This window comes from Pseudophryne corroboree, chromosome 12, assembly GCF_028390025.1.
Source record: "Pseudophryne corroboree isolate aPseCor3 chromosome 12, aPseCor3.hap2, whole genome shotgun sequence".
Taxonomy (NCBI): domain Eukaryota; kingdom Metazoa; phylum Chordata; class Amphibia; order Anura; family Myobatrachidae; genus Pseudophryne; species Pseudophryne corroboree.
The window spans coordinates 79,562,047-79,588,538 of record NC_086455.1 but is presented as its reverse complement, the minus strand read 5'-3'; the positions used below and the strand labels follow the sequence as shown (position 1 = coordinate 79,588,538).

The window sequence follows — 26,492 nt, the reverse complement described above, 5'->3', positions numbered from 1 at the left end:
TAAAAAGTTACTGATGGCGTACCCTTTCCCGCCAGAGGATAAGTTACGCTGGGAGATATCCCCTAGGGTGAATAAGGCGCTCACACGTTTGTCAAAAAAGGTGGCACTGCCGTCTTAGGATACGGCCACTTTGAAGGTACCTGCTGATAAAAAGCAGGAGGCTATCCTGAAGTCTGTATTTACACACTCAGGTACTAGACTGAGACCTGCAGATAGTGCTGCTGCAGCGTGGTCTGTGACCCTGTCAAACAGGGATACTATTTTGCATAAGAGCATATTAAAGACGTCGTCTTATATATGAGGGATGCACAGAGGGATATTTTGCCGGCTGGCATCCAGAACTAATGCAATGTCCATTCTGTCACTTATAAGGGTGAGGAATTGTTTGGGGATGGTCTCTGGGACCTCGTATCCACAGCAACAGCTGGGAAGAAAATGTTTTACCTCAGGTTTCCTCACAGCCTAAGAAAGCACTGTATTATCAGGTACAGTCCTTTCGGCTTCAGAAAAGCAAGCGGGTCAAAGGCGCTTCCTTTCTGCACAGAGACAAGGGAAGAGGGAAAAAGCTGCACCAGTCAGCCAGTTCCCAGAATCAAAATTCTTCCCCCGCTTCCTCTGAGTCCACCGCATGACGCGGGGGCTCCACAGGCGTAGCCAGGTACGGTGGGGGCCGCCTCAAAAATTTCAGCGATCAGTGGGCTCGCTCACAGGTGGATCCCTGGATCCTTCAAGTAGTATCTCAGGGGTACAAGCTGGAATTCGAGGCGTCTCCCCCCCGCCGTTTCCTCAAATCTGCCTTGCCGACAACTCCCTCAGGCAGGGAGGCTGTGCTAGAGGCAATTCACAAGCTGTATTCCCAGCAGGTGATAGTCAAGGTGCCCCTACTTCAACAAGGACGGGGTTACTATTCCACACTGTTTGTGGTACCGAAACCGGACGGTTCGGTAAAACCCATTTTAAATTTGAAATCCTTGAACACATACATAAAAAAATTCAAGTTCAAGATGGAATCGCTCAGGGCGGTTATTGCGAGCCTGGAGGAGGGGGATTACATGGTATCCCTGGACATCAAGGATGCTTACCTACATGTCCCCATTTACCATCCTCACCAGGAGTACCTCAGATTTGTGGTACAGGATTGCCATTACCAATTCCAAACACTGCCGTTTGGATTGTCCACGGCACCGAGGGTCTTTACCAAGGTAATGGCAGAAATGATGATACTCCTTCGAAAAAAGGAAGTTTTAATAATCCCGTACTTGGACGATCTCCTTATAAAGGCGAGGTCCAAGGAGCAGTTGTTGGTCGGAGTGGCACTATCTCGGGAAGTGCTACAACAGCACGGATGGATTCTATACATTCCAAAGTCACAGCTGGTTCCTACCACACGCCTACTGTTCCTGGGGATGGTTCTGGACACAGAACAGAAAAAAAGTGTTTCTCCCGTAGGAGAAAGCCAAGGAGCTGTCATCTCTAGTCAGAGACCTCCTGAAACCAAAACAGGTGTCGGTGCATCACTGCACACGAGTCCTGGGAAAAATGGTAGCTTCTTACGAAGCAAAATTCCATTCGGCAGGTTCCATGCAAGAACCTTTCAGTGGGACCTCTTGGACAAGTGGTCGGGATCGCATCTTCAGATGCATCGGCTGATAACCCTGTCTCCAAGGACCAGGGTATCTCTACTGTGGTGGCTGCAGAGTGCTCATCTTCAAGAGGGCCGCAGATTCGGCATACAGGACTGGGTCCTGGTGACCACGGATGCCAGCCTTCGAGGCTGGGGGGCAGTCACACAGGGAAGAAATTTCCAAGGACTTTGGTCAAGTCAGGAGTCGTCCCTACACATAAATATTCTGGAACTGAGGGCCATTTACAATGCCCTAAGTCTGGCAAGGCCTCTGCTTCAAAACCAGCCGGTACTGATTCAATCAGACAACATCACGGCAGTCGCCCATGTAAACCGACAGGGCGGCACAAGAAGCAGGATGGCGATGGCAGAAGCCACAAGGATTCTCCGATGGGCGGAAAATCACGTCTTAGCACTGTCAGCAGTGTTCATTCCGGGAGTGGACAACTGGGAAGCAGACTTCATCAGCAGACACGACCTACACCCGGGAGAGTGGGGACTTCATCCAGAAGTCTTCCAACTGTTGGTAAACCGTTGGGAAAGGCCACAGGTGGACATGATGGCGTCCCGCCTAAACAAAAAACTAGATATTGCGCCAGGTCAAGGGACCCTCAGGCAATAGCTGTGGACGCTCTAGTGACACCTTGGGTGTACCAGTCGGTTAATGTATTCCCTCCTCTGCCTCTCATACCAAAGGTACTGAGAATAATAAGAAAACGAGGAGTAAGAACGATACTCGTGGTTCCGGATGGGCCAAGAAGAGCTTGGTACCCAGAACTTCAAGAAATGATATCAGAGGACCCATGGCCTCTACCGCTCAGACAGGATCTGCTGCAGCAGGGGCCCTGTCTGTTCCAAGACTTACCGCGGCTGCGTTTGACGGCATGGCGGTTGAATTCCGGATCCTAAAGGAAAAGGGCATTCCGGAGGAAGTCATTCCTACGCTGATAAAAGCCAGGAAAGAAGTAACCGCAAACCATTATCAGTATTTGGCGAAAATATGTTGCGTGGTGTGAGGCCAGGAAGGCCCCAACAGAGGAATTTCAGCTGGGTCGTTTTCTGCACTTCCTACAGTCAGGAGTGACTATGGGCCTAAACTTGGGTTCCATTAAGGTCCAGATTTCGGCTCTGTCGATTTTCTTCCAGAAAGAACTGGCTTCACTGCCTGGAGTTCAGACATTTGTAAAGGGAGTGCTACATATTCAGCCCCCTTTTGTGCCTCCTGTGGCACCTTGGGATCTCAACGTGGTGTTGAGTTTCCTAAAATCACATTGGTTTGAGCCACTTAAAACTGTGGATTTGAAATATCTCACGTGGAAAGTGGTCATGTTATTGGCCTTGGCTTCGGCCAGGCGTGTGTCAGAATGGGCGGCTTTGTCATGTAAAAGCCCTTATCTGATTTTCCATATGGATAGGGCAGAATTGAGGACTCGTCCCCAGTTTCTCCCTAAGGTGGTATCAGCTTTTCACTTGAACCAACCTATTGTAGTGCCTGCGGCTACTAGGGACTTGGAAGATTCCAAGTTACTGGACGTAGTCAGGGCCTTAAAAATTTATATTTCCAGGACGGCTGGAGTCAGGAAAACTGACTCGCTTTTTATCCTGTAGGCACCCAACAAAATAGGTGCTCCTGCTTCTAAGCAGACTATTGCTCGCTGAATTTGTAGCACAATTCAGCTGAGGCATTCTGCGGCTGGATTGGCGCATCCTAAATCAGTAAAAGCCCATTCCACGAGGAAAGTGGGCTCATCTTGGGCGTCTGCCCGAGGGGTCTCGGCTTTACAACTTTGCCGAGCTGCAACTTGGTCAGGGGCAAACACGTTTGCTAAATTCTACAAATTTGATACCCTGGCTGAGGAGGACCTTGAGTTCTCTCATTCGGTGCTGCAGAGTCATCCGCACTCTCCCGCCCGTTTGGGAGCTTTGGTATAATCCCCATGGTCCTTTCGGAGTTCCCAGCATCCACTAGGACATTAGAGAAAATAAGATTTTACTCACCGGTAAATCTATTTCTCGTAGTCCGTAGTGGATGCTGGGCGCCCATCCCAAGTGCGGATTGTCTGCAATACTTGTACATAGTTATTGTTAACTAAAGGGTTATTGTTATGAGCCATCTGTTGAGAGGCTCAGTTATGTTTCATACTGTTAACTGGATATGGTATCACGAGTTATACGGTGTGATTGGTGTGGCTGGTATGAGTCTTACCCGGGATTCAAAATCCTTCCTTATTGTGTCAGCTCTTCCGGGCACAGTATCCTAACTGAGGCTTGGAGGAGGGTCATAGTGGGAGGAGCCAGTGCACACCAGGTAGTCTAAAAGCTTTCTTTTAGTTGTGCCCAGTCTCCTGCGGAGCCGCTATTCCCCATGGTCCTTTCGGAGTTCCCAGCATCCACTACGGACTACGAGAAATAGATTTACCGGTGAGTAAAATCTTATTTTCTATGAGATGTCCATGCTGGATGATATTGTTGAAGAGCATACGCCGTTATAGCTGGGCATCAGTAAATTGAGTAAACAAAGGTGCTGCTGTAACTGGCAGACAGTGCGGTCCATTGCTACACTGTAAGGTGCTTCACTTCAGTGTATACAAATGAACGTCATGGCATACTGATTGTAGCTGATTTTGAGAAGAAGAGTTCTCCCTTAAGATCATAATTTCAGTGACCAATCTGACAAGAGAACCTTAAGCGGAGTCTGCAGTTCAACACATTGGATGTGCCCTAAATGCTTAGTGTATGCGTGCCTGTATGACAACAGTATTATATCTATTATTATGAAAAAGACCGTGTTTTCTGAAGGCAGTGAGGATCCTTTAAATAGAAATCTTACTTCATCATTACTATCTTGTCCTCTACCAAGTTGTAGTTTTCTGGCTGAAGCTGTTGGAAAACCCAGCAAACTGTTTCAAAGTAAAATAATCTCTATTCTCATATGGAGGGCAGCTTGCAACTGCTTGACTTCCCATATAGCTTTTGAAACGATTGATAAACATAAATTTGACCATGTAGACATCATTATAGAAGATGATTCGTTAAACTACATGTTGAAAGGCATTATGGACTTGTATCTAAGCTTGGCAAGAGTTAAGGGGGGTACTCACGGAGAGATCCATGCTTAAAATCTAAGCAATGTGACTAGATTGCTTAGATTTTAAGTACAGATTACTCGTGTGTAGCCCCCTCAGCGATAGCGATGCGCGGCCCCGCACATCGCTATCGCCGCTGCTAGATTGAGCCTGCATGCAGGCCAATTTAGCAAGTCGCTCATTTTACCCGCTGGGTGAAATGAGCGGCCTCCCGTCCTCCTCCGCATCGCTCAGCACACATCGCGCTGTGCTGAGCGGCGGGAGAGATGCGTGCTGAGCGGTCCGCACAGCACACATCTCTCTCGTGTATACCCCCCTTTAGACTGGGTATACACTTGCAGATGTTGCATCAGATGTGACAATGCGCAAGATCCCCCCCCTCCCCCCCCCCCGCAAACGGTATTGTTCATATACACTAAAGAATATTGTTTGCATCTTATCAGTGACTGTATGCACCCTCATCCCGGTACATGCCGTCTTGTACAATATCTTTTGATCTCAAGATGAAAACTAATGATATCATACATTGTTAAAAACCCGCGGGAGCGCGCATCGTTAACGATATAGTGAATACGCACCGGATGATGTGAACGATATATCGGGTGCCCATAGCCAAGTGTGTGCCCAGCCTTTAACGTGAAAAAAGAGAAAGTACAATGCAATCTCCGCTTCTGTCATCTCACAGACTTGTGTTTGAAAAATGACAGGAACTAATTGGTTGGTACTTTAACTCTCTCCACTTTATCTCTCACCATGCTTTTTATATGGATTTTAGCAGAATGATACTCACAATAGTGACTGTGAACCAGAAGAGGAAATGTTAAGCTGGGTATACACGAGGCCAAATATTGGCTGTTTGAGCGAACGGCCGATAAATTGTGAGCCCGTCAGCGGGTGTATACGCCCGATATGTCTGTGAATGATGTCATTCACAGATATCGCGTTGGCTGGGCAGTACAGTCTATGGCTGATATATCTAAATATATATCGGTACATCTTGCAGTGTGTATGGGTGGTCCCAAGCAAGGTAGAAAACAGGTGCCCTGCCGTGTGCCCTATCTGCCTCCCTTGAATCAATGGCGCCCCCCCCCCCCCCCTGTGGAGGGCTCTGAGCCCAGCAATTAATAATTTATTAAATTATTTTTATCGGCGGTGTAGACGTGCCCCCGTTACATTACTGGGATCAGCGTGGCTCTCTACGCCCCTGGCTGCACCCCTAATTGGAGTGCAGGAGACACATATTTTGTCTATTTATACTTTAATAATTGTCCCATTTGCTTTTGTTACCTTTTTTTCTGTCCTTGCTATAACCTTCATTCTGCTCTGTCTTTGTTTCTTTTCACCAAAATAAAGTGATTAACAAAACTGATGACAGTGGAGATTAAACATTATTCACACTTAATAAAAAGATAATTTTCATTTTGTAGATGTAATGTAATAAAACACACACGTCATGAAAAACATATGTTCCCACACACGGGAAAAGATGGTAAAAGCGAAATTCCTGATGCCGTTGGTATACTGACCCTAATTTCAAAGGCGCCGCATGTGTTCTGATGAATTATAAATTCCTGCACAAAGCTGGGATCTTGGAGCCCTTCATTTCCCAACAGTGTCATCTGTACATAGTGAAATTAATTTTAAAAGACAACTTCTTCTCTGCTGCACCACCTGCTCTTCCTTACATGGATAATGCAAGAGAACGTCATTTCTTCCCTTCACGTGGAGCCATCTTTGCCAGTGTCTTGTCCCCTAACCTATTTTGAGAATAAAGTGCAATGCATGGATTTGTTGTAGAGAGACCAGAGAAGACGAGCAAAGGAAGATATTTCTAATGCTTGGATATATGTACTGTGCTGGTCTGTACAAACCCTCCTGCAGCCTTACTGCATACTCTTCTTCCTTCTGTTTCCAGTAATAGCTCTATGGGGTATATGCAATTGCGGTCGAATTCCCGAAATTGTCGAATTTCGGGTCATTTTCGACCAAAAAAAAAAATCGCCTATGCAATTCAGTGCTTTCCGACCAAAAAACTGACTTTCAAAATTCGACTTTTTGAAATTCGACTTTTTGCAAATTCGACTTTTCTGCAATGATACAAGTGCTGCAATTCGACCAAAGCATATTCAATTCAAGTTTGGAAATTCGACAGCAGTGCTTTTAGACAGCAAATTCGTCATTTTCAATCCGCCACACTTTGGAGGGTGAAAACAAATAAAAAAATTTTAAACATGTTTTTTTTTGTGTTTTTTTTGTGGGGGAATAGCAGATCTATTTATATTAGAAGGGATTAGGTACTTTTTTTTTTTTTTTGGAGGCACAAATATTATTTATATATTTTTTAAAATATTATTATTATTATTATTATTATTATTTTTTTATGCTGGAACGGTGAAATCATAAAAAAAAATGGCGTGGGGTCCCCCCTCCAAAGCATAACCAGCCTCGGGCTCTTCGAGCTGGTCCTGGTTCTAAAAATGCGGGGGAAAAATTGACAGGGGATCCCCCGTATTTTTAAAACCAGCACCGGGCTCTGCGCCTGGTGCTGGTGCCAAAAATACGGGGGACAAAAAGAGTAGGGGTCCCCCGTATTTTTAACACCAGCATCGGGCTCCACTAGCTGGACAGATAATGCCACAGCCGGGGGTCACTTTTATGCCGTGCCCTGCGGCCGTGGCATTAAATATCCAACTAGTCACCCCTGGCCGGGGTACCCTGGGGGAGTGGGGACCCCTTCAATCAAGGGGTCCCCCCCCCCAGCCACCCAAGGGCCAGGGGTGAAGCCCGAGGCTGTCCCCCCCCCCCCATCCAATGGGCTGCGGATGGGGGGGCTGATAGCCTTTTGTGATAATAAAAAGATATTGTTTTTTCCAGTAGTACTACAAGTCCCAGCAACCCTCCCCCGCAAGCTGGTACTTGGAGAACCACAAGTACCAGCATGCGGGAGAAAAACGGGCCCGCTGGTACCTGTAGTACTACTGGGGAAAAAATACCCAAATAAAAACAGGACACACACACCGTCGACAGTAAAACTTTATTTCATACGTCGACACACACATACTTACCTATGTTCACACGCCGACATCAGTCCTCTTCTCCATGTAGAATCCACGGATACCTGAAAAGAAAAGATCAATATACTCACCTCAGCCATGGTCCAGAGATAAATCCACGTACTTGGCAAAAAAACAAACCGAACACCCGCTCCATGCCGGACTGAAAGGGGTCCCATGCTGACACATGGGACACCTTTCCACGAATGAGACCTGTCAGTGACAGCTGTCACAGAAAGGTCTCTAAGCCAATCAGGAAGCGCAACTTCGTTGCGCTCACCTGATTGGCTGTGCGCTGTCTGTACTGTGACAGCACATCGCAAAGCCGCTCCATTACTTTCAATGGTGGGAACTTAGCGGCTAGCGGTAAGGTCACCCGCCGGTCAGCGGCTGACCGGCGGGTGACCCCACCGCTACCCGCAAAGTTCCCACCATTGAAAGTAATGGAGCGGCTTTGCGATGTGCTGTCACAGTACAGACAGCGCACAGCCAATCAGGTGAGCGCCACGGAAGTAGCGCTTCCTGATTGGCTGAAGGGACTTCAGTGACAGGAGTCACGTGATGTCCCGGCATTCGGGAGAAAGGGGTCTGATGTGAAAGCATTGGACCCCTTTCTAGTCCGGTATGGAGCGGGTATTTGCGTTTTCTTTTTTTTTTTTACAAGTACGTGGATTTATCTCTCTGGACGTGGATTTATCTCTGGACGCTGGAAGGTGAGTATCATTTTTTCACAGGTACCCTCGGATCGTCGGAGACCGTGGCAGTCGGCGTGTCAACATAGGTAAGTATGTGTGTGTCGGTAGTGTGTAATAAAGTTTTACTGTCACGGTGTGTGTGTCCTGTTTTTTTTGGGGTATTTTTTCCCCAGTAGTACTACAGGTACCAGCGGGCCCGTTTTTCTCCCGCATGCTGGTACTTGTGGTTCTCCAAGTACCAGCTTGCGGGGGAGGCTTGCTGGGACTTGTAGTACTACTGGAAAAAACAATATCTTTTTATTATCACAAAAGGCTATCAGCCCCCCCATCCGCAGCCCATTGGATGGGGGGGGACAGCCTCGGGCTTCACCCCTGGCCCTTGGGTGGCTGGGGGGGGGGACCCCTTGATTGAAGGGGTCCCCACTCCCCCAGGGTACCCCGGCCAGGGGTGACTAGTTGGATATTTAATGCCACGGCCGCAGGGCACGGCATAAAAGTGACCCCCGGCTGTGGCATTATCTGTCCAGCTAGTGGAGCCCGATGCTGGTGTTAAAAATACGGGGGACCCCTACTCTTTTTGTCCCCCGTATTTTTGGCACCAGCACCAGGCGCAGAGCCCGGTGCTGGTTTTAAAAATACGGGGGATCCCTGGCCAATTTTTCCCCGGATTTTTAGAACCAGGACCAGCTCGATGAGCCCGAGGCTGGTTATGCTTTGGAGGGGGGACCCCACGCCATTTTTTTTTCCGGGTTTTTCCCGTTTTTTCCCGTTTTTTAAAATCGCGGCAAAATCCGCCAAATCGGCCGATTTTCGCCCGCGACTCTGGCGAATCCGTTTTTCATTGAATATGGTGAATTCCGGAAGCCACCTTCCGGAATTCACCTGGCGAATTTAGTCGAATTAAAAAACGGCGAAAAATTGCCGCGATTCGCCGTGAATTGCATATACCCCTATGGGCCTGAGATGGAACAGTGTCAGTGTTTTTCCGCAGTTTAGCGATTTCTTTTTGCTGCTGCATATGCATGAAAAGTCCTGGTAACCCAGGTGTCCGATGGCATTCGTATTTACATACAACCGTGTCATGTGTGTTTCTGGGAATGCTGCTGCATTCGCAAATCCACTGCGTCAGTGGCCATGTATAGTTGTATTTGAAGAGAGTAGCTAGAGCAAAGCCTAGGCTACCGCAGATATCGATAGTGTGACTGATGTCGATGTTGGAGCGATTACAATCTCCATCACAACTGCACAGGACACGGACACTGAAAGGGGGAGATTAGCATTTGCATATTTCCGCATCTGCTTTTGAGAGAGAGAGAGGCCTATTTCCATCATGTAGTCCATGTAGTCACATCCCTATTCAGTAACTCAATCTCCAATCTGCTTAGTCACCTCCCTGCTACTTCCCAGAAGTCCCAACTGAGTTCCACAGACTGCGTCCAATCTGTGCTGTATATGTGCGCTCCAACAATCGGGATGCATGCAGTGTGCGACTGAGACACATGCTTTGACTTAAAACATTGACACTGCTTGTGACTCAGAATCATCCCTTTCTCTCACCTGTCCTTTTCTGGGGCAATTCATGGGGCGATGCAGCAGGTGGGGCGTGCGTTTAGCTGGAGCAGGAGATTAAAGAACCTTTAGTATTCTTGGCAGGGGATGAAGATATGCCATGATCCTGCATGGAAATTTAGAGGAGGCAAGTTGCACAGTGTGTTCCGGGAACTGGAAACAGTATCACCATTTATATATGTAGGGTTGTTAATAACCTGGGAAAATACAGTTAGTACTGTGAGCTCATTAATAATTTTAAGTTTTAGAATATATTTGTGGTTACTATAAAGCTAATTAGGCTGATTTAAAAGCTTTACATTATTTTTGTTCTCGAGTAGTAAATTGGAACTGTATTAATCTGGTCTGATTTCCATTTAATTGGAAGGGATTTTATATATATTTTATACATTGGAGAATTTCTTAAATGAGGAGGGAGCCGTTTCAGTAAGCCCGTTATACCAGGGAAAATGAATTGCCTTGGTGCTCTATTGCTTGGTATGTTTACAGTGTCAAGCAGATGATACATCACCCGCTGGTCGATCAGCCAATCACATGAACATGGAATGCTCCAATCCAGAGGTGACAGGCTGTGACTGGAGTGCGGTCTGTTGTAGAACAGAGTTTACTGGATACATTAATGCTTAACATTTAATGATATATGAAAAGGTTTTATATGAAAGGATCAGATTGTATTTACAGAGTGGTGGCTGTTAGTAGGAAAGTGACCTGGCTATAAAGCTAAGATTAAATGTAATTCTTATCCATTTCATATTCTGGCCTCCAGAACATCTTCCTTTAGATTTACTTTTTCTTTTCTTTTTAAAAGGAGTATGTGAAACTCTTACAAATATATAGGTGTAACTGTAATAGCCTGCGACATACAGGCATCGGCGAGTTCTCGGGGGAATGATTTAAACCGGCAGTCATTTAACCACTTATCTGACAACTTTTTCCCCACAAAACTGCTCACAAATTGTCTTTTTTTTTTTAAATTTACTTAACAAAGTTTAAAAGGTATTTTAAATAAAATATGAAAATAGTTTACAAATAATCTAGGGGGTGTTTTGCACCCCCACATCCCCCATGGGATAGGCCATAGGCCCCCATTATAAAATAACTTCCCAATCCCCATTGGCAATGGACTCCCCAGCAGTCTTTAACTCTAATAATAGTGCCCCTTTAGTAGTAAAAAAGTTTTATACCCACCCCTGTTAAAGGCACTTTTTCTGTACCTACCCCCCCCCCCCCCAATATTTTTTTTATTTTACCCTAGTCCAGCATGACTTAAATATTTATATCTTTCCCACCCCCCATTGGCATATATCGCCCCCCTTCCCCATGCAGAGTGTAGCGGAGCGTGTGTCAGGGGAACTAAGGATCAGTCCCGAGATCAGACAAATTGTGCAGGGAGAGGAATGAAGTTCCCTTTCCTGCACTGTGCTTCCCGGAGCATGCGCTCAAGAATTCTGGCAGTGATGTTCACGGTCAGAGACCACCTTGCCGCTGCCGGATCCGGGCACACAGATGGGGCAGCGGATGCCGGTGGGCTGTGGACTGTAGATGGCGAGGGCATTGTGCAACCAGTCCAGGTAATGGAATGCTTGATGCGGCCACATCAGAGGCGACCAAGCCAGGCAGGGTTAAAAGGCAAAACCAACCTGGCTACCACTTTAAAAAGTTGTCCAGAATCTAAAGGATATCACCGATGCCTGCATGGCACATTCCATTACATTTACCACATATTGTATATATTATGTATGTATATATCTATCTACTGTAGCTATATACACCGAAGGTACGATCGATGTGCGTCCGATGGTGCGCCTTTGTACGCAAACTGCAGATTTAGGAAGTTGGCTGTGGGCGTCTCTGTACAAAAGATGGCTGCTGTGACATTTGCATATCTGCTCAGATTCGCTACGTAGTACGTAAATAGAAGAAGCAGTGACAAGATTTGATATCCACATTTAAATCAGGCCCTATGTATCATGTATTGACAGATGTTTAATAAAAAAGAACAACATGATTTTAACTCACCCTGGTGGTCCACTGAGGATCGGGGTACCTCGGCTGGTATTGTGCCCCTCTCCAATTCCATTACTCCCAACAGTCACTATTTTCGCAGGACAGTCTAATTTTTTTCGGACTGTCCCGCCGTCCCACCTGTGGTGGGGTGGGGGACGCACAGCATCTATTTACAGGAGACATAGAGACTGGGGGCTGCCAGCAGCTCACAGAGCGCTGGGTATGTACACACAGTGTGACAGACATGGGAGGCGTGGCTCACGATCGCGGCAGCCCTGTGAAGCCACGTTCCCTTTTGGTAATGCCCCGCCCCCTTTTTGGGTGCATGTGTCTTTGCCACGTAGGCGTCCCGAATCGCTGGTCTTGACAGTTGGGAGGTATGCAATTTCCTTTCATGCCTTTAACAATGTGTAGTGATCTTCACTGCCTGTTTTTTGTTGTTGTTTTTTTACAGTATGTTGTGGTGTGTTTTGTATTACTTTTTGTTACAGTGTATTGTGGGGTGTTTTGCATCACCCTTTGTTACAGTGTGTTGTTGCATGTTTTTTATTACTCTTTGTTACAGTCTGTTGTGTTTTGTATTACTCTTTGTTATAGTGTTGTGTGCTTTGTATTATCCATTGTTACTGCCTCTGCTGCAATTTGAAACATGACTCATGAGGGGGACTTTGAGTAATATCATATAAATAGACATGATAGGACCTCTGCCGTATAAAGGTGAATGTCTGCCTTATGACGGGGCATGATGAAGGGGAACTGATGCCACATGAAATCTGAAATTAAAAGGGTGGCAACCCTAATCAAGGCCTCAGTGGACATGGCCACAACCTGGTCAGCATTTGTAGCCAAAAAGAACCATTTAATTGCCACATACTGCCTTTGGTGCATTCAGCATGGTCTATCTCCCAAACCTCTCACAAATCAGGACAACTACTGGAATGAAGATGGTTGGCAGCTATGCTATAGAGAGAGAGAAAAAAAACAGTATCAATAAGCCTGTATTAAAAGTTCCCTTTTTATTTATTTGTTCTCATAGTCCTATATCTTCAGCAGACAGTGACTGACAAGTTGTCAGTTTCATCACTGTTAAGAACAAGAACAGCTGCATGTTAAATGTAGAGGTAAATAACAGGTCACATCCTGCCTGTTATAGTCTATAACATTTTACCCGGCCCCGGCAGACCTCTCGGCAGCACTGGCTATAGACACACAGGCGCACGCAGCCTTTACCTGTCAGTCACAACAAGATGCTTCCAGTGTTTGTATAGGATTACATGTGGTTAGGAAGTTGAGTTGACAGGAAAGAAACCTACAGTAAACCACTAATTTGCACATTGAAAAATGAGAGGAGAGTATATAAGGCATACATGTGGCTTCTGATGTGAGTCTGGTGCCCATACACTTGTGTGATGCCCCGCGACGCGACATCACGGGGCATCGCACCGGCAGTTCAGGTGCGATGGAATAGCACCTGAACTGCCAAAGTGATTACTATGCAATCATGCGATAGATCGCATGGTAATCATTTGATGGGCACGTCACCGCCGAGTGGGAGCGGCCTCTGGCCGCTCCTGGCGGGTGCCCATCGCGCATCGCAGTGTGATATATCGCATGTGTTTTTAAAACACATGCGATCGCACTGCGATTCAATAAATATTAAGTGCAGCACATACTATCTTGAGACGCGAGATTCGACCGGCGTGCCCGCGCATCGCGTCGAAAGGTACTAAAATGTGCATACAATCCTTCTATTTCTCTCACAGATGCGGTCGGTATCAAAGGTTAGCACCGATTATCTCACAAGTGTATGGGCTACAGCTGAGGGCATACTTTCAGAAATACTGTTTGTTTCATCCACAAACAATATATAGTGCTAGCACATTGGTGGGTGTGAATACCCCATACGCCTGCAACACAGCCGATGCCGATATATCATGCAGTTATATCTGTGCATCAGCCTGTGTGGACAGTCGACCACGCGATAAGTCAGTTGCAGCAGCCATTGAATATGAGGTCACAAGTGGGCGGGCATATTCAAATGACAAGTGGTAAGTGTGTATGCACAAGATCATTTATGCATACACCTTACCAATTGATACATCAGGATTGGCCCATCCATCAGATAAGTGTGTACCCAACCTTAAATCACCTGACCCCCCCCCCCCCCCCCCCACACACACACACACACACACACACACACACACACACACACACACGCAAATATAATAATAATAATAATAATAATAATAATAATAATAATAAAAAATGATATTATAATAAGCAGGTAACTTTTCTTTTAGATAGAATGGAATCCTGGGCAGGAATCAAAATGTGACTCCAAAAATATTAAATTTAAAAGTCATGTTCCATTGATATACAATGAATTTTTAGATCAAAGCAAATTATGTCATAGAGAAGAACTCCTGGCACTTGTGTCACATAACAGGAGACCCTCAGCCTCTCATACATTGTAAAACATTCTGCTTGTAACCTTCTGCATGAATAATGTAGGAACATATTAGTACTTTATATATACGAAAGCTGGAGGAAATCAGTAATAATGTCAAACACTTAATCCAAGCCACACAACTTCGCATTTTTAGATCTGTATAAGTAGTAAGTTTGTATCTGGTATGGTTTTCCAAGGAAACCTTTAAAGATAAAAAATGTCATTAATATTAATAGGCATGATTTGTAAAATATGTCTAACGTTTCTTTCCTTGAAGTATAAAAGTACTGGTGGAAAAAAAATATTTTATTGATGGAACACCAAAACGGGTCTGCAGCGCATAAGTACAATGATAAGAAGACAAAACAAACCATACATACATGGTAGTGTGAAATTCCATTTTCTTTTTAAATAAACATTTAAATGCCAGCGGTAATATATACTGTGGACGCAAGGCGCATCTTATTACCATATACGATAATAGTGCACTGAACGTCGCAGCACTATGTCCCTTAATAGAAAGAAAGTAGTCGCACACATGGTATTACTGAGGTCCAACGCTCAGAGATATATATGTATTTGATATTTAAAAGTTATGCATACAAAATAACATATGTACAGTATATCATTCAGTGTAATATAAATATAAGATAGGGTTACAGTGTTACAGTTACATAAGAATCAGTTACAGCCAGTATACGTCACCCTATGCTCAGTAGACAGTCGTCTGCATTTTAGAATCAGCACCAACAGAGCTTCCTGGGTGAGGGGAAATATTTATATACTGTGTATTATGGAAGGTACATGTCTGGGGCTGAGTCTTCTGCTATTGTTTCAGGGGAGGGAGGTCTCTCATTCATTGTGTGCTATTGGTCAGTTCATATGCAAGCAATGTCCAGTTTCAAGATGCAGTTATAGGGGATAGCCACTAGTTTTCTGCACACATGCTTTCTTCAGGAAGTTCTTTGTTCTCATAAGAGTGACTCTAGATTTCATACATTTTATCATAACTAATCATTGCAATGTGCTACAATTTACCCATAGCTATCAAATTAATCCACACATTCTCCCGATCATTTTGACACTAAGCATGATATAATTAACTTGTTCCGTCCCAATAATACATATATAGCTGATGTTACACTCTGTTATATAAATACAATTTAATACAAGTCTGGTGCTAAACATGTTTTGTCTATGTGTTGTATGAATATGTGTTGAATATGTCTTTGTGGCTTCTCTGTGCGAATGCTACCGTATATCCTGTGCACGCTGCGTGTATGCGCACGCATGGCGGCAACGCACACGAACAGAGGCCACTCTGTTTGGAGTTTATACGTATGTGTGTATGTGTAAAATTTTTGACTTTGACAGTAGGCATTAATACATATCTGTGCAAATGTAGCCTATAGTCTATCTAGCACTGGCTGAACATATACAGCAGTCAAAGGGGTCTATCCTATTACATGCGGATATTACGTGTTTAAAAGCCGGCAACGGCACCTGTTCTCGCACCCTTCATGAGCTGGTTTCGGGCTGAATTCACACTAAAGTCAAACACTATGGGGCTGTGAGCACTTTTGGCGAATTTGGGCCGCCATACAGTGTGGGCCCTGCTGCGATGATTCGCACCCACGATATCATTTCTGCTAATAGGATCGACCCCAGTGGGTGCAACAGATTTGTGAATCCTTTGCTGAATACTTTACACTGTCTGTCTGTAAGTCTGGATTGTGGTTTCAGACCAGGTGGTTTAAAAACATGTGTTTTGATGTCTTCTTTGGCTTTTGTAAACCAAATTGAAAAAAGTGGCAAAGGGAAAAAGGATGTGTACTAGGTCCCTCTCTCTCCTCCCAACCCTGAGTAAGGTAAATAAAGAAGGAGGTAAAGGAAGAATAAGGAGTATATATATTCCAATCACTATACCAACAACCTTTTCCTTTTATTTAAGGCTACCTGTATGGAAAATACATTGGGCATACATGGGTTGGTGGTGCTCCCCTGAGTCGGAAGTACAGACTGCTACTGCTAGGATAAAAAGAAGTCTCTTATCTGGGGGCACTCTTAACTTTAGTAAATACAATAAAAATGTATTTTTATCCTATATGTAGTAAAATAGTTCAAGAATTGTTCTCCATATTCTGCCTGGCAATGTAAATGTACAATATTATTTATACAGGTGCCGTGATCCAGGCCTAGACAATGCCCACATTGAACTCTGACCTGACCTTGCAAATCTTGTATAATATAGCATAGTTTTCTTCACAGTATTACTAATGATATGAAGCTATATGGACAGTGTGGGAAGCATGTAAGACAGCTATAAGAAGCCTCAAAATACAGGCTTCTTCCAGGAAGGAAAGACAGAGAAGTTGGCGAGCGTTGTGTGGACCTCACCAGTACAATGAAGCAGTTAGACAGAGCCCATATCTTATTATCAGATTTATCAGCTGGAAGGAATTGCCTTACTTTAATCATGGCTGGAACAGCCGAGAAACACTCAAATTTACATTCCAGACGTTTTTATGACAAGGGAGATAAATCATACTCTGTGCTCGCCAGATAACTCAATCAGAGATTAACCTTAAATAGGTTGAACTTGGTAAAACATAAGGATGGTTCACCAATGTATAATCCTGTTACCATAGTTTCTGAATTTGAAGAATTTTATGATTGCCCCATGATGTAATTAGTCCTCTGACCCCTCAGATGTAAGATGGCTTACTCACTAACATCTTAGAGGTAGAGGACAGATTTCCCCCTAACATGTTACATGACCGTGTGTTTGTCTTCCTGAAATCGGACCACAACTCCATACAGATGTGTTCTCATACACCTCTCGTCTGTACACCATACAGTGCAAGATGCCTGGCTCAACTCAGCCGCTCCAAGAGGTGTAGAAGAGGTCTTCTTTAAATGTGTGTCTTCTTATCATCGTATACACAGCAAAACACTGCACACAGTGTACTAGAGATGCTGGGTTGCGGCTTTAACAGCACAACAATTAGCTTTAAACATGAACAATGTCACAGATGAAGCATAAAGCAACTTGGTGCGAGAAAAAGCTGCGTCTGCTGCACTGTAGCATTTCTTATACAGATGAATACATTCGCACAAGGGTGTACAATTGTCACACATCCAAAATCTCTGTGTGTAATCTGGCAGCTCTGTCCCTCCCAGTTGTTTTATTTATGCAAATAAGATTCATATGCAGGTATTGAAGAAAAATGATGCGCAGCTGTTTTGGGTCGCCTGGAACGTGGCCACAGAACAGGACCTGCCTGGATTGACTGAAGCCACAGTGTATGAGGGCATATCTGATATGTTAAAACTGTAAATCATGATCTGTTGTTGAGATTGCACTATTTACAAAGATCATGGCTCTTTCTCCGAACCAGTTCTCAGAAAATGGATCCGTCTGGACGGGCTGAGCATGGGATACTGGCAATCGGGATGCCAGCTGTCAGAATACGGACCCTGGCATCCTGCTTGAAATCCCGACACAGGTGCAGGGGATTCAGTATGCTTTACCAGCGGACGGGATGATGGCTGTCCATATCGCAACAGCGGCATCCCGCCCGCCAGAATGCCGGCAGCAAGGTGAGTGCCAAGATGCCCCTTGCGGGCTTGCCATGCTGCGGGCTCAGTGGCTTGCTGTGCTCGCCACAGGATCTATTCCCACTCTATGGGGTATATTTACTAAAAATTTGTGTTTGTCCGATTTGTGTTTTTTTTTCTAAGTCCCAACACGGGAATTTACCAAGCACAAATCTCGGCAGTGTTGGTGCAATTCGTAATGGTTTTCACGGCTAAGTTCAGAAATACAAATGAATAGACCATCGGTCAAACGCGGCTGTTTGTGCACACAACACGGGAATTTACTATTAATTCGTATTTGGGTGTTAGTCTCTGAATGCTCAAGTGCGGGTGTATTTTTTTGCGATTCGTTAAAAAAAGCAGCAAAAAAATAGACCTGCTTTTTTCAGGCGAGTTTGGATAATCATGCACGGATCAGTGAGATCTGTGCATGGTTTTCTATGGGGAAGGGTCTGTTTAGTGTAAAAATTGGAAAAAAATTGTGTGGGGTCCCCCCTCCTAAGCATAACCATCCTCGGGCTCTTTGAGCCGGTCCTGGTTGTAAAAATACAGGGAAAAAATTGACAGGGGATCCCCCATATTTTAACAACCAGCACCGGGCTCTGCGAATGGTCCTGGTGTAAAAAATACGGGGGACAAAAGACGTAGGGGTCCCCCATATTTTTCACACCTGCACCGGGCTCCACTAGAGGGATAATGCCACAGCCGGGGGACAATTTTATATTGGTCCCTGCGGCCTTGGCATTAAATCACTAACTAGTCAACCCTGGCCGGGGTACCCTGGAGGAGTGGGGGTCCCCCCCTCCAGCCACCCAAGGGCCAGGGGTGAAGCCCGAGGCTGTCTCCCCCCCCCCCTCCAAGGGCAGCGGATGGGGGGCTGATAGCCTTTTTTGTAAAAAAAAGAATATTGGTTATTGTAGCAGAACTACAAGTCCCAGCAAGGCTCCCCGGCAAGCTGGTACTTGGAGAACCACAAGTACCAGCATGCGGGGGGAAACGGGCCCGCTGGTACCTGTAGTTCTACTACAAAAAAACACAACGCACACACCGTGATAGTACAATTTTATTACATACATGCACACTTACACACATACATACTTACCTATGTTGACACGAAGCAGTCGGTCCTCTTCTCCAGTAGAATCCAGGGGTACCTGTAAATAAAATTATACTCACAACAATCCAGTGTAGATCGGTCCTCTTCTGTTTGTAATCCACGTACTTGGCAAAATAAAAAAACGGGTTACCCAGACCACGCACTGAAAGGGGATCCTTGCTTACACATGGGACCCCTTTCCCCGACTGGCGGGACCCCCCGTGACTCCTGTCAAAGAGGGTCCCTTCAGTCAATCAGGGAGCGCCACGTCATGGCACTCTCCTGATTGGCTGTGTGCGCCTTAACTGTCAGTCAGGCGGCACTCTGTAGAGATACAATGTAGCGCAGAGGCGTTACATTATATCCAATGGTGGGAACTTTGCGGTCTGCGGTAGACCGCGAGGTTAAGTGGGGTCACTCTTGTGGACTTAAAAAACAATATTCTTACAAAAAAGACTATCAGCCCCCCATCCGCCGCCCTTGGATGGGGGGACAGCCTCGGGCTTCACCCCTGGCCCTTGGGTGGCTGGAGGGGGGGACCCCTTGATTTAAGGGGTCCCCACTCCTCCAGGGTACCCCGGCCAGGGGTGACTACTTGGTGATTTAACGCAGGGACCAATATAAAAGTGTCCCCCGGCTGTGGCATTAACTCTCTGATTAGTGGAGCCCGGTGCTGGTGGAAAAAATATGGGGGACCCCTACGTCTTTTGTCCCCCGTATTTTTTACACCAGGACCAGGCGCAGAGCCCGGTGCTGGTTGTTAAAATATGGGGGATCCCCTGTCAATTTTCCCCCTGTATTTTTACAACCAGGACCGGCTCAAAGAGCCCGAGGCTGGTTATGCTTAGGAGGGGGGACCCCACGCAATTTTTTTCCGGTTTTTACCCCATTATGCACTGCTCACAATGCACACAATGAAGCCCTGCACAGATCTCACAGATCCGGCCGGGATTCATTGTGTTTTGTCAGGCAGTGTTTTACTAATCACTCCCGTAAAACACTGCCTGACATTACGAATCACATCGACATCGGAAAATACGAATGTGTAAAACTCTGCAGCTTAGTAAATGACCGTATCAGGATTCAAAAAGTTGCAGTAAAATGCACCCGGTGCCATTCGAGATCAAACACCCTTAAAAACGGCAAAAACACAAATATTAGTAAATATACCCCTATGGGTGTCGTGGACACCCACAAGTGGGAGTAGCCCTGCTGGCAGTATTCCGGTGTCAGTATCCTCACTGCCGGGATCCCGACAGCTGGCAAATTGACTGTATCCCGGTGCATGATGCAGGTAACCCTAATCCTCCACTCATCCTAACCCTCCCGTGCCACAGCCTAAACGAATCCTTCCCTACCCACAGCCTAACCGTAACCTCCCCTGCCCGCAGCCATCGACATTGTGATCGCAGTAGCACATAGTGATCGCAGCACATGCACATTCTGCTGATAATTGCTCCGTTGTTTGAACATCGGCAATTGCGCACAAACATGAATTAGGCCCTATAAGTTTGATGCAGCACGATTTTGACTTGCATAGGCCTTTATTAAGTTATATCTGGAATCTCTAGTAAAACCACTGCAAAGTTGCATTATTGTGTTTGCTTCTCATGAATTTCCCAATGTTTAATTGCATGCCATTTGGCAAACCATGGGAAGGAGACAGAGCCTGGACTAACTATCTCCTGGGAAAACCGCTGTGCCAGCCTTCTAGCTAGAATGCCAACCACACTTTCCCTATCCAGTAGTGGCACGGGGATCAGGGACACTGGCTGCAGAGTCCCTGTTGACCTACTTACTGTCGACCTAGATACTGTCGACGTAAGTCTTGTCGACCTAAAGACCGGATACCGTATAAAATATCTCATCTAGTGTGGATGGCCAAGGCCGGACTTCCCATCTGGCACTTCTGGCAAATGCCTGAAGGGCTAATGCGCTGGTCCTGCCATTCAGAGAGCCAAAAGGCTGCACGCAGCGCAGCCTCTAGCTCTCTGTTGTAGATGCTCCCCCGCCCACCTGCTCATCTCCATGGGAATGGAGGCGTACCGCGAGTCCACGCCCCCTGACTCACTGCTTGGCACGCCCGTTTCCATTAAAATGGGTGCGTGCCACGAGTCCACGCCCCCTTGACTCGCAGCATGCCCCCATCGCAAGTGTGTGCGCGAGCCATTTCCAGGCGTGGTTACCTCTATAAAAATGTTTAGAGGAAAAGGGGCTACAAGTTGCTGCATGCCCTGATGGCCCATGAGTGTTATAGCATGCAAGGCTAGCATTTGCAGAACTATAACTGCCAGCATGCATATGGTGCAAGGAAATATTTTTACCACAATTATGTACAATATTTGTGACTCCCAAATAAATACATATGTCAAATATTAACAATGACAAAACATATAGGATACCACTGAATAAGCGCTGTCTGGAGGTCAGGGTCACCCGTATTTCTTACAGTCTCTTTCTCTTAGCTCGTCAAAACTGGAAAAAGAAAGAGAATTGTGGACTATAGTGCAGTACCTTGGGTTAAGGATTTTAATCATGCAAATTCACACCACAAAGAAAAACTGGCAAAATACAGTTCCACAGGCGTATAGACATCAGGCTTTTCCGGCTGCAGCAAGAAAGTCCTCTGGTGTTAATTGGTGTTACCACGTTCTCCTCTGGTTAGATAGGTCCACTGGGGCCCCAGTGGACCTATCTAACCAGAGGAGAACGTGGTAACACCAATGCCAGAATAGGAAGGCCGATTAACACCAGAGGACTTTCTTGCTGCAGCCGGAAAAGCCTGATGTCTATACGCCTGTGGAACTGTATTTTGCCAGTTTTTCACCTACTTCTGGTAATTACCCACTGCCTTTAACTGTGTTGGATCACGTCCACCAGAGAATGCCAATACAGCACACGCTGTCTATTTTAAAGTGTTTAAACTATTGATTCTATTTAGAATGCTTTTTAATGTTTTTAATGTTTTTCTTTGTGGTGTGAATTTGCATGATTAAAATCCTTAACCCAAGGTACTGCACTATAGTCCACAATTCTCTTTCTTTTTTCGGTTTTGACGAGCTAAGAGAAAGAGACTGTAAGAAATACGGGTGACCCTGACCTCCAGACAGCGCTTATTCAGTGGTATCCTATGTTTTGTCATTGTCTGTATTTTGAGGGTGGAGATACCTCACTAGCGATACCCGCACTAGCTGCTGTGACAGGGCACTGATATCTAGCATACCAGTATGTCAAATATTCATTCATTATATTCACAACGAGGAGAAAATGTAAGTGAAGAACATGGAGCAGGTGCGGCAAAGTCACACTAGTTCTGGTGTATGTGGGATTTGGCAGCACATACTCCTCAATAGCTGTCCATTCCCACTTTGTGGTATATTTCTTTTTTCATAACATTATTGATTGCATATGGATTAGAAAACCACTTTTTTTATAAATAGAAAGATTTGTATCATTTTGAGGGCTTGTGGTTTGTTGGTGTTATTTTGCCGGGTCCATTAAGTCAGAAATAATATACAGCATGTGGTTTGGTGAAACTCAACTTAAGAAAATCTCCCCTCAGAGGGGGCAATTCATTTGTTTGTACTGCCCCCTTCTATACAAATGGGCACCCGACGGAGCAATTCAGCTTGTATTAGGCACCCATTTGTATGGGCACCTCAGGAGGCTGCGAGAAGAAATGTATCCCGTGCCTAATGGGCGCCTGAAGGGGCAACAATTGAATTGCTCTTTTAGCGACCATTAGTTTAGATGGCCAGCAGGGGGACGCTACAAACAATTGAATCAACCCCATAGTGGTTTTTTTTATAAACGCAGTTATGATCATAGTCTTCTTTCACTGAGAATAAATATCAGAGACCTAGAACTATCCCCATAAGAGAGAAGGTAGAAAAAAAAAAACATTATTTGAAAACAATTAAGCACACCTTAAGCCCCATACACTAGGATCTGTTGCATGCGATACCACTTCAACTCTCTGCCAGCTGCCAGAAGTTCTAGGTCACATACCATTCACAATGTAATTATAATAGATCGCATGCGATATGACTTTAAGCACCTCATCGTAAGCCACACGGCCAGATTTGACCTGTTGCAGGTAAGATCTGAACCCCGGGAGTGCGTTCAGATCATAATCGTAAGTGGGCCACACACGATGTGGTCCACTTACTCGCGATATGTCGGCCCAATGCGTCGATATTGTTGCATGATATCGTCCTGGTGTATGGGCACATATAGCTTTTTATTCAGCTCCCCACCAATAAAAAAAAACGTTATTACATGTAGAATTTAATCTTCTTTATTTTTGAGTTATCTATGTTTGCCTACAAACTCATTCAGAAGTTGCTCGCTCGCTCGCTCTCTCTCTCTCGCGCTCTCTCTCTCTCTCTCTCTATCAGAAGGCTACCTACAACTCCCAGGCATTTACCCCAGTGTGTAGCTTGTTTTCCTTACTCATGTAGTGATAACCCAATTGCTTTCTTTGTTGTAGATTGAAGATATCATCACCAGGATGCAGGATGATAAAGCCGGCGGGGTCCCTATTCGAACTGTCAAAAGCTTTCTGTCTAAAATCCCCAGTGTGGTTACAGGTAAAGACATGTCATTTGCTTCCCATTCACAAGTAACCTTTATGCATTTACTGTGTTTTTCTTGTCCCTTTCTTTGAAAATGGCTCTGTACAGAGATTTGTTAGAAACATATCATGGTAAATCATCGTTTACGACTTCCCACTGGTGCTGTTTTTAGTTTCATGACTTTAATAGTGTTTTTAATAGAGATGAGCGCCTGAAATTTTTCGGGTTTTGTGTTTTGGTTTTGGGTTCGGTTCCGCGGCCGTGTTTTGGGTTCGAACGCGTTTTGGCAAAACCTCACCGAATTTTTTTTGTCGGATTCGGGTGTGTTTTGGATTCGGGTGTTTTTTTCAAAAAACACTAAAACACAGCTTAAATCATAGAATTTGGGGGTCATTTTGATCCCAAAGTATTATTAACCTCAAAAACCATAATTTACACTCATTTTCAGTCTATTCTGAATACCTCACACCTCACAATATTATTTTTAGTCCTAAAATTTGCACCGAGGTCGCTGTGTGAGTAAGATAAGCGACCCTAGTGGCCGACACAAACACCGGGCCCATCTAGGAGTGGCACTGCAGTGTCACGCAGGATGTCCCTTCCAAAAAACCCTCCCCAAACAGCACATGACGCAAAGAAAAAAAGAGGCGCAATGAGGTAGCTGTGTGAGTAAGATTAGCGACCCTAGTGGCCGACACAAACACCGGGCCCATCTAGGAGTGGCACTGCAGTGTCACGCAGGATGTCCCTTCCAAAAAACCCTCCCCAAACAGCACATGACGCAAAGAAAAAAAGAGGCGCAATGAGGTAGCTGACTGTGTGAGTAAGATTAGCGACCCTAGTGGCCGACACAAACACCGGGCCCATCTAGGAGTGGCACTGCAGTGTCACGCAGGATGTCCCTTCCAAAAAACCCTCCCCAATCAGCACATGATGCAAAGAAAAAGAAAAGAAAAAAGAGGTGCAAGATGGAATTGTCCTTGGGCCCTCCCACCCACCCTTATGTTGTATAAACAAAACAGGACATGCACACTTTAACCAACCCATCATTTCAGTGACAGGGTCTGCCACACGACTGTGACTGATATGACGGGTTGGTTTGGACCCCCCCCAAAAAAGAAGCAATTAATCTCTCCTTGCACAAACTGGCTCTACAGAGGCAAGATGTCCACCTCATCTTCACCCTCCGATATATCACCGTGTACATCCCCCTCCTCACAGATTATCAATTCGTCCCCACTGGAATCCACCATCTCAGCTCCCTGTGTACTTTGTGGAGGCAATTGCTGCTGGTCAATGTCTCCGCGGAGGAATTGATTATAATTCATTTTAATGAACATCATCTTCTCCACATTTTCTGGATGTAACCTCGTACGCCGATTGCTGACAAGGTGAGCGGCGGCACTAAACACTCTTTCGGAGTACACACTTGTGGGAGGGCAACTTAGGTAGAATAAAGCCAGTTTGTGCAAGGGCCTCCAAATTGCCTCTTTTTCCTGCCAGTATAAGTACGGACTGTGTGACGTGCCTACTTGGATGCGGTCACTCATATAATCCTCCACCATTCTATCAATGTTGAGAGAATCATATGCAGTGACAGTAGACGACATGTCCGTAATCGTTGTCAGGTCCTTCAGTCCGGACCAGATGTCAGCATCAGCAGTCGCTCCAGACTGCCCTGCATCACCGCCAGCGGGTGGGCTCGGAATTCTGAGCCTTTTCCTCGCACCCCCAGTTGCGGGAGAATGTGAAGGAGGAGATGTTGACAGGTCGCGTTCCGCTTGACTTGACAATTTTGTCACCAGCAGGTCTTTCAACCCCAGCAGACCTGTGTCTGCCGGAAAGAGAGATCCAAGGTAGGCTTTAAATCTAGGATCGAGCACGGTGGCCAAAATGTAGTGCTCTGATTTCAACAGATTGACCACCCGTGAATCCTTGTTAAGCGAATTAAGGGCTGCATCAACAAGTCCAACATGCCTAGCGGAATCGCTCCCTTTTAGCTCCTTCTTCAATGCCTCCAGCTTCTTCTGCAAAAGCCTGATGAGGGGAATGACCTGACTCAGGCTGGCAGTGTCTGAACTGACTTCACGTGTGGCAAGTTCAAAGGGCATCAGAACCTTGCACAACGTTGAAATCATTCTCCACTGCACTTGAGACAGGTGCATTCCACCTACTATATCGTGCTCAATTGTATAGGCTTGAATGGCCTTTTGCTGCTCCTCCAACCTCTGAAGCATATAGAGGGTTGAATTCCACCTCGTTACCACTTCTTGCTTCAGATGATGGCAGGGCAGGTTCAGTAGTTTTTGGTGGTGCTCCAGTCTTCTGTACGTGGTGCCTGTACGCCGAAAGTGTCCCGCAATTTTTCTGGCCACCGACAGCATCTCTTGCACGCCCCTGTCGTTTTTTAAAAAATTCTGCACCACCAAATTCAAGGTATGTGCAAAACATGGGACGTGCTGGAATTTGCCCATATTTAATGCACACACAATATTGCTGGCGTTGTCCGATGCCACAAATCCACAGGAGAGTCCAATTGGGGTAAGCCATTCCGCGATGATCTTCCTCAGTTGCCGTAAGAGGTTTTCAGCTGTGTGCGTATTCTGGAAAGCGGTGATACAAAGCGTAGCCTGCCTAGGAAAGAGTTGGCGTTTGCGAGATGCTGCTACTGGTGCCGCCGCTGCTGTTCTTGCGGCGGGAGTCCATACATCTACCCAGTGGGCTGTCACAGTCATATAGTCC

At 45.6% G+C, this 26,492-nt stretch overlaps 1 protein-coding gene across 3 annotated transcripts in view; it reads left to right on the top strand.

Annotated features, from left to right (window-relative positions):
- Positions 1–26,492, top strand: part of RGS6 (regulator of G protein signaling 6) — an 802,086-nt gene that overhangs the window by 421,870 nt on the left and 353,724 nt on the right. For all 3 annotated transcript variants that reach the window (XM_063947693.1, XM_063947695.1, XM_063947694.1), the window contains exon 3: positions 23,666–23,765. In XM_063947693.1, coding sequence (XP_063803763.1) covers positions 23,666–23,765 — 100 coding nt within the window. The remainder of the gene's footprint in view (positions 1–23,665; positions 23,766–26,492) is intronic.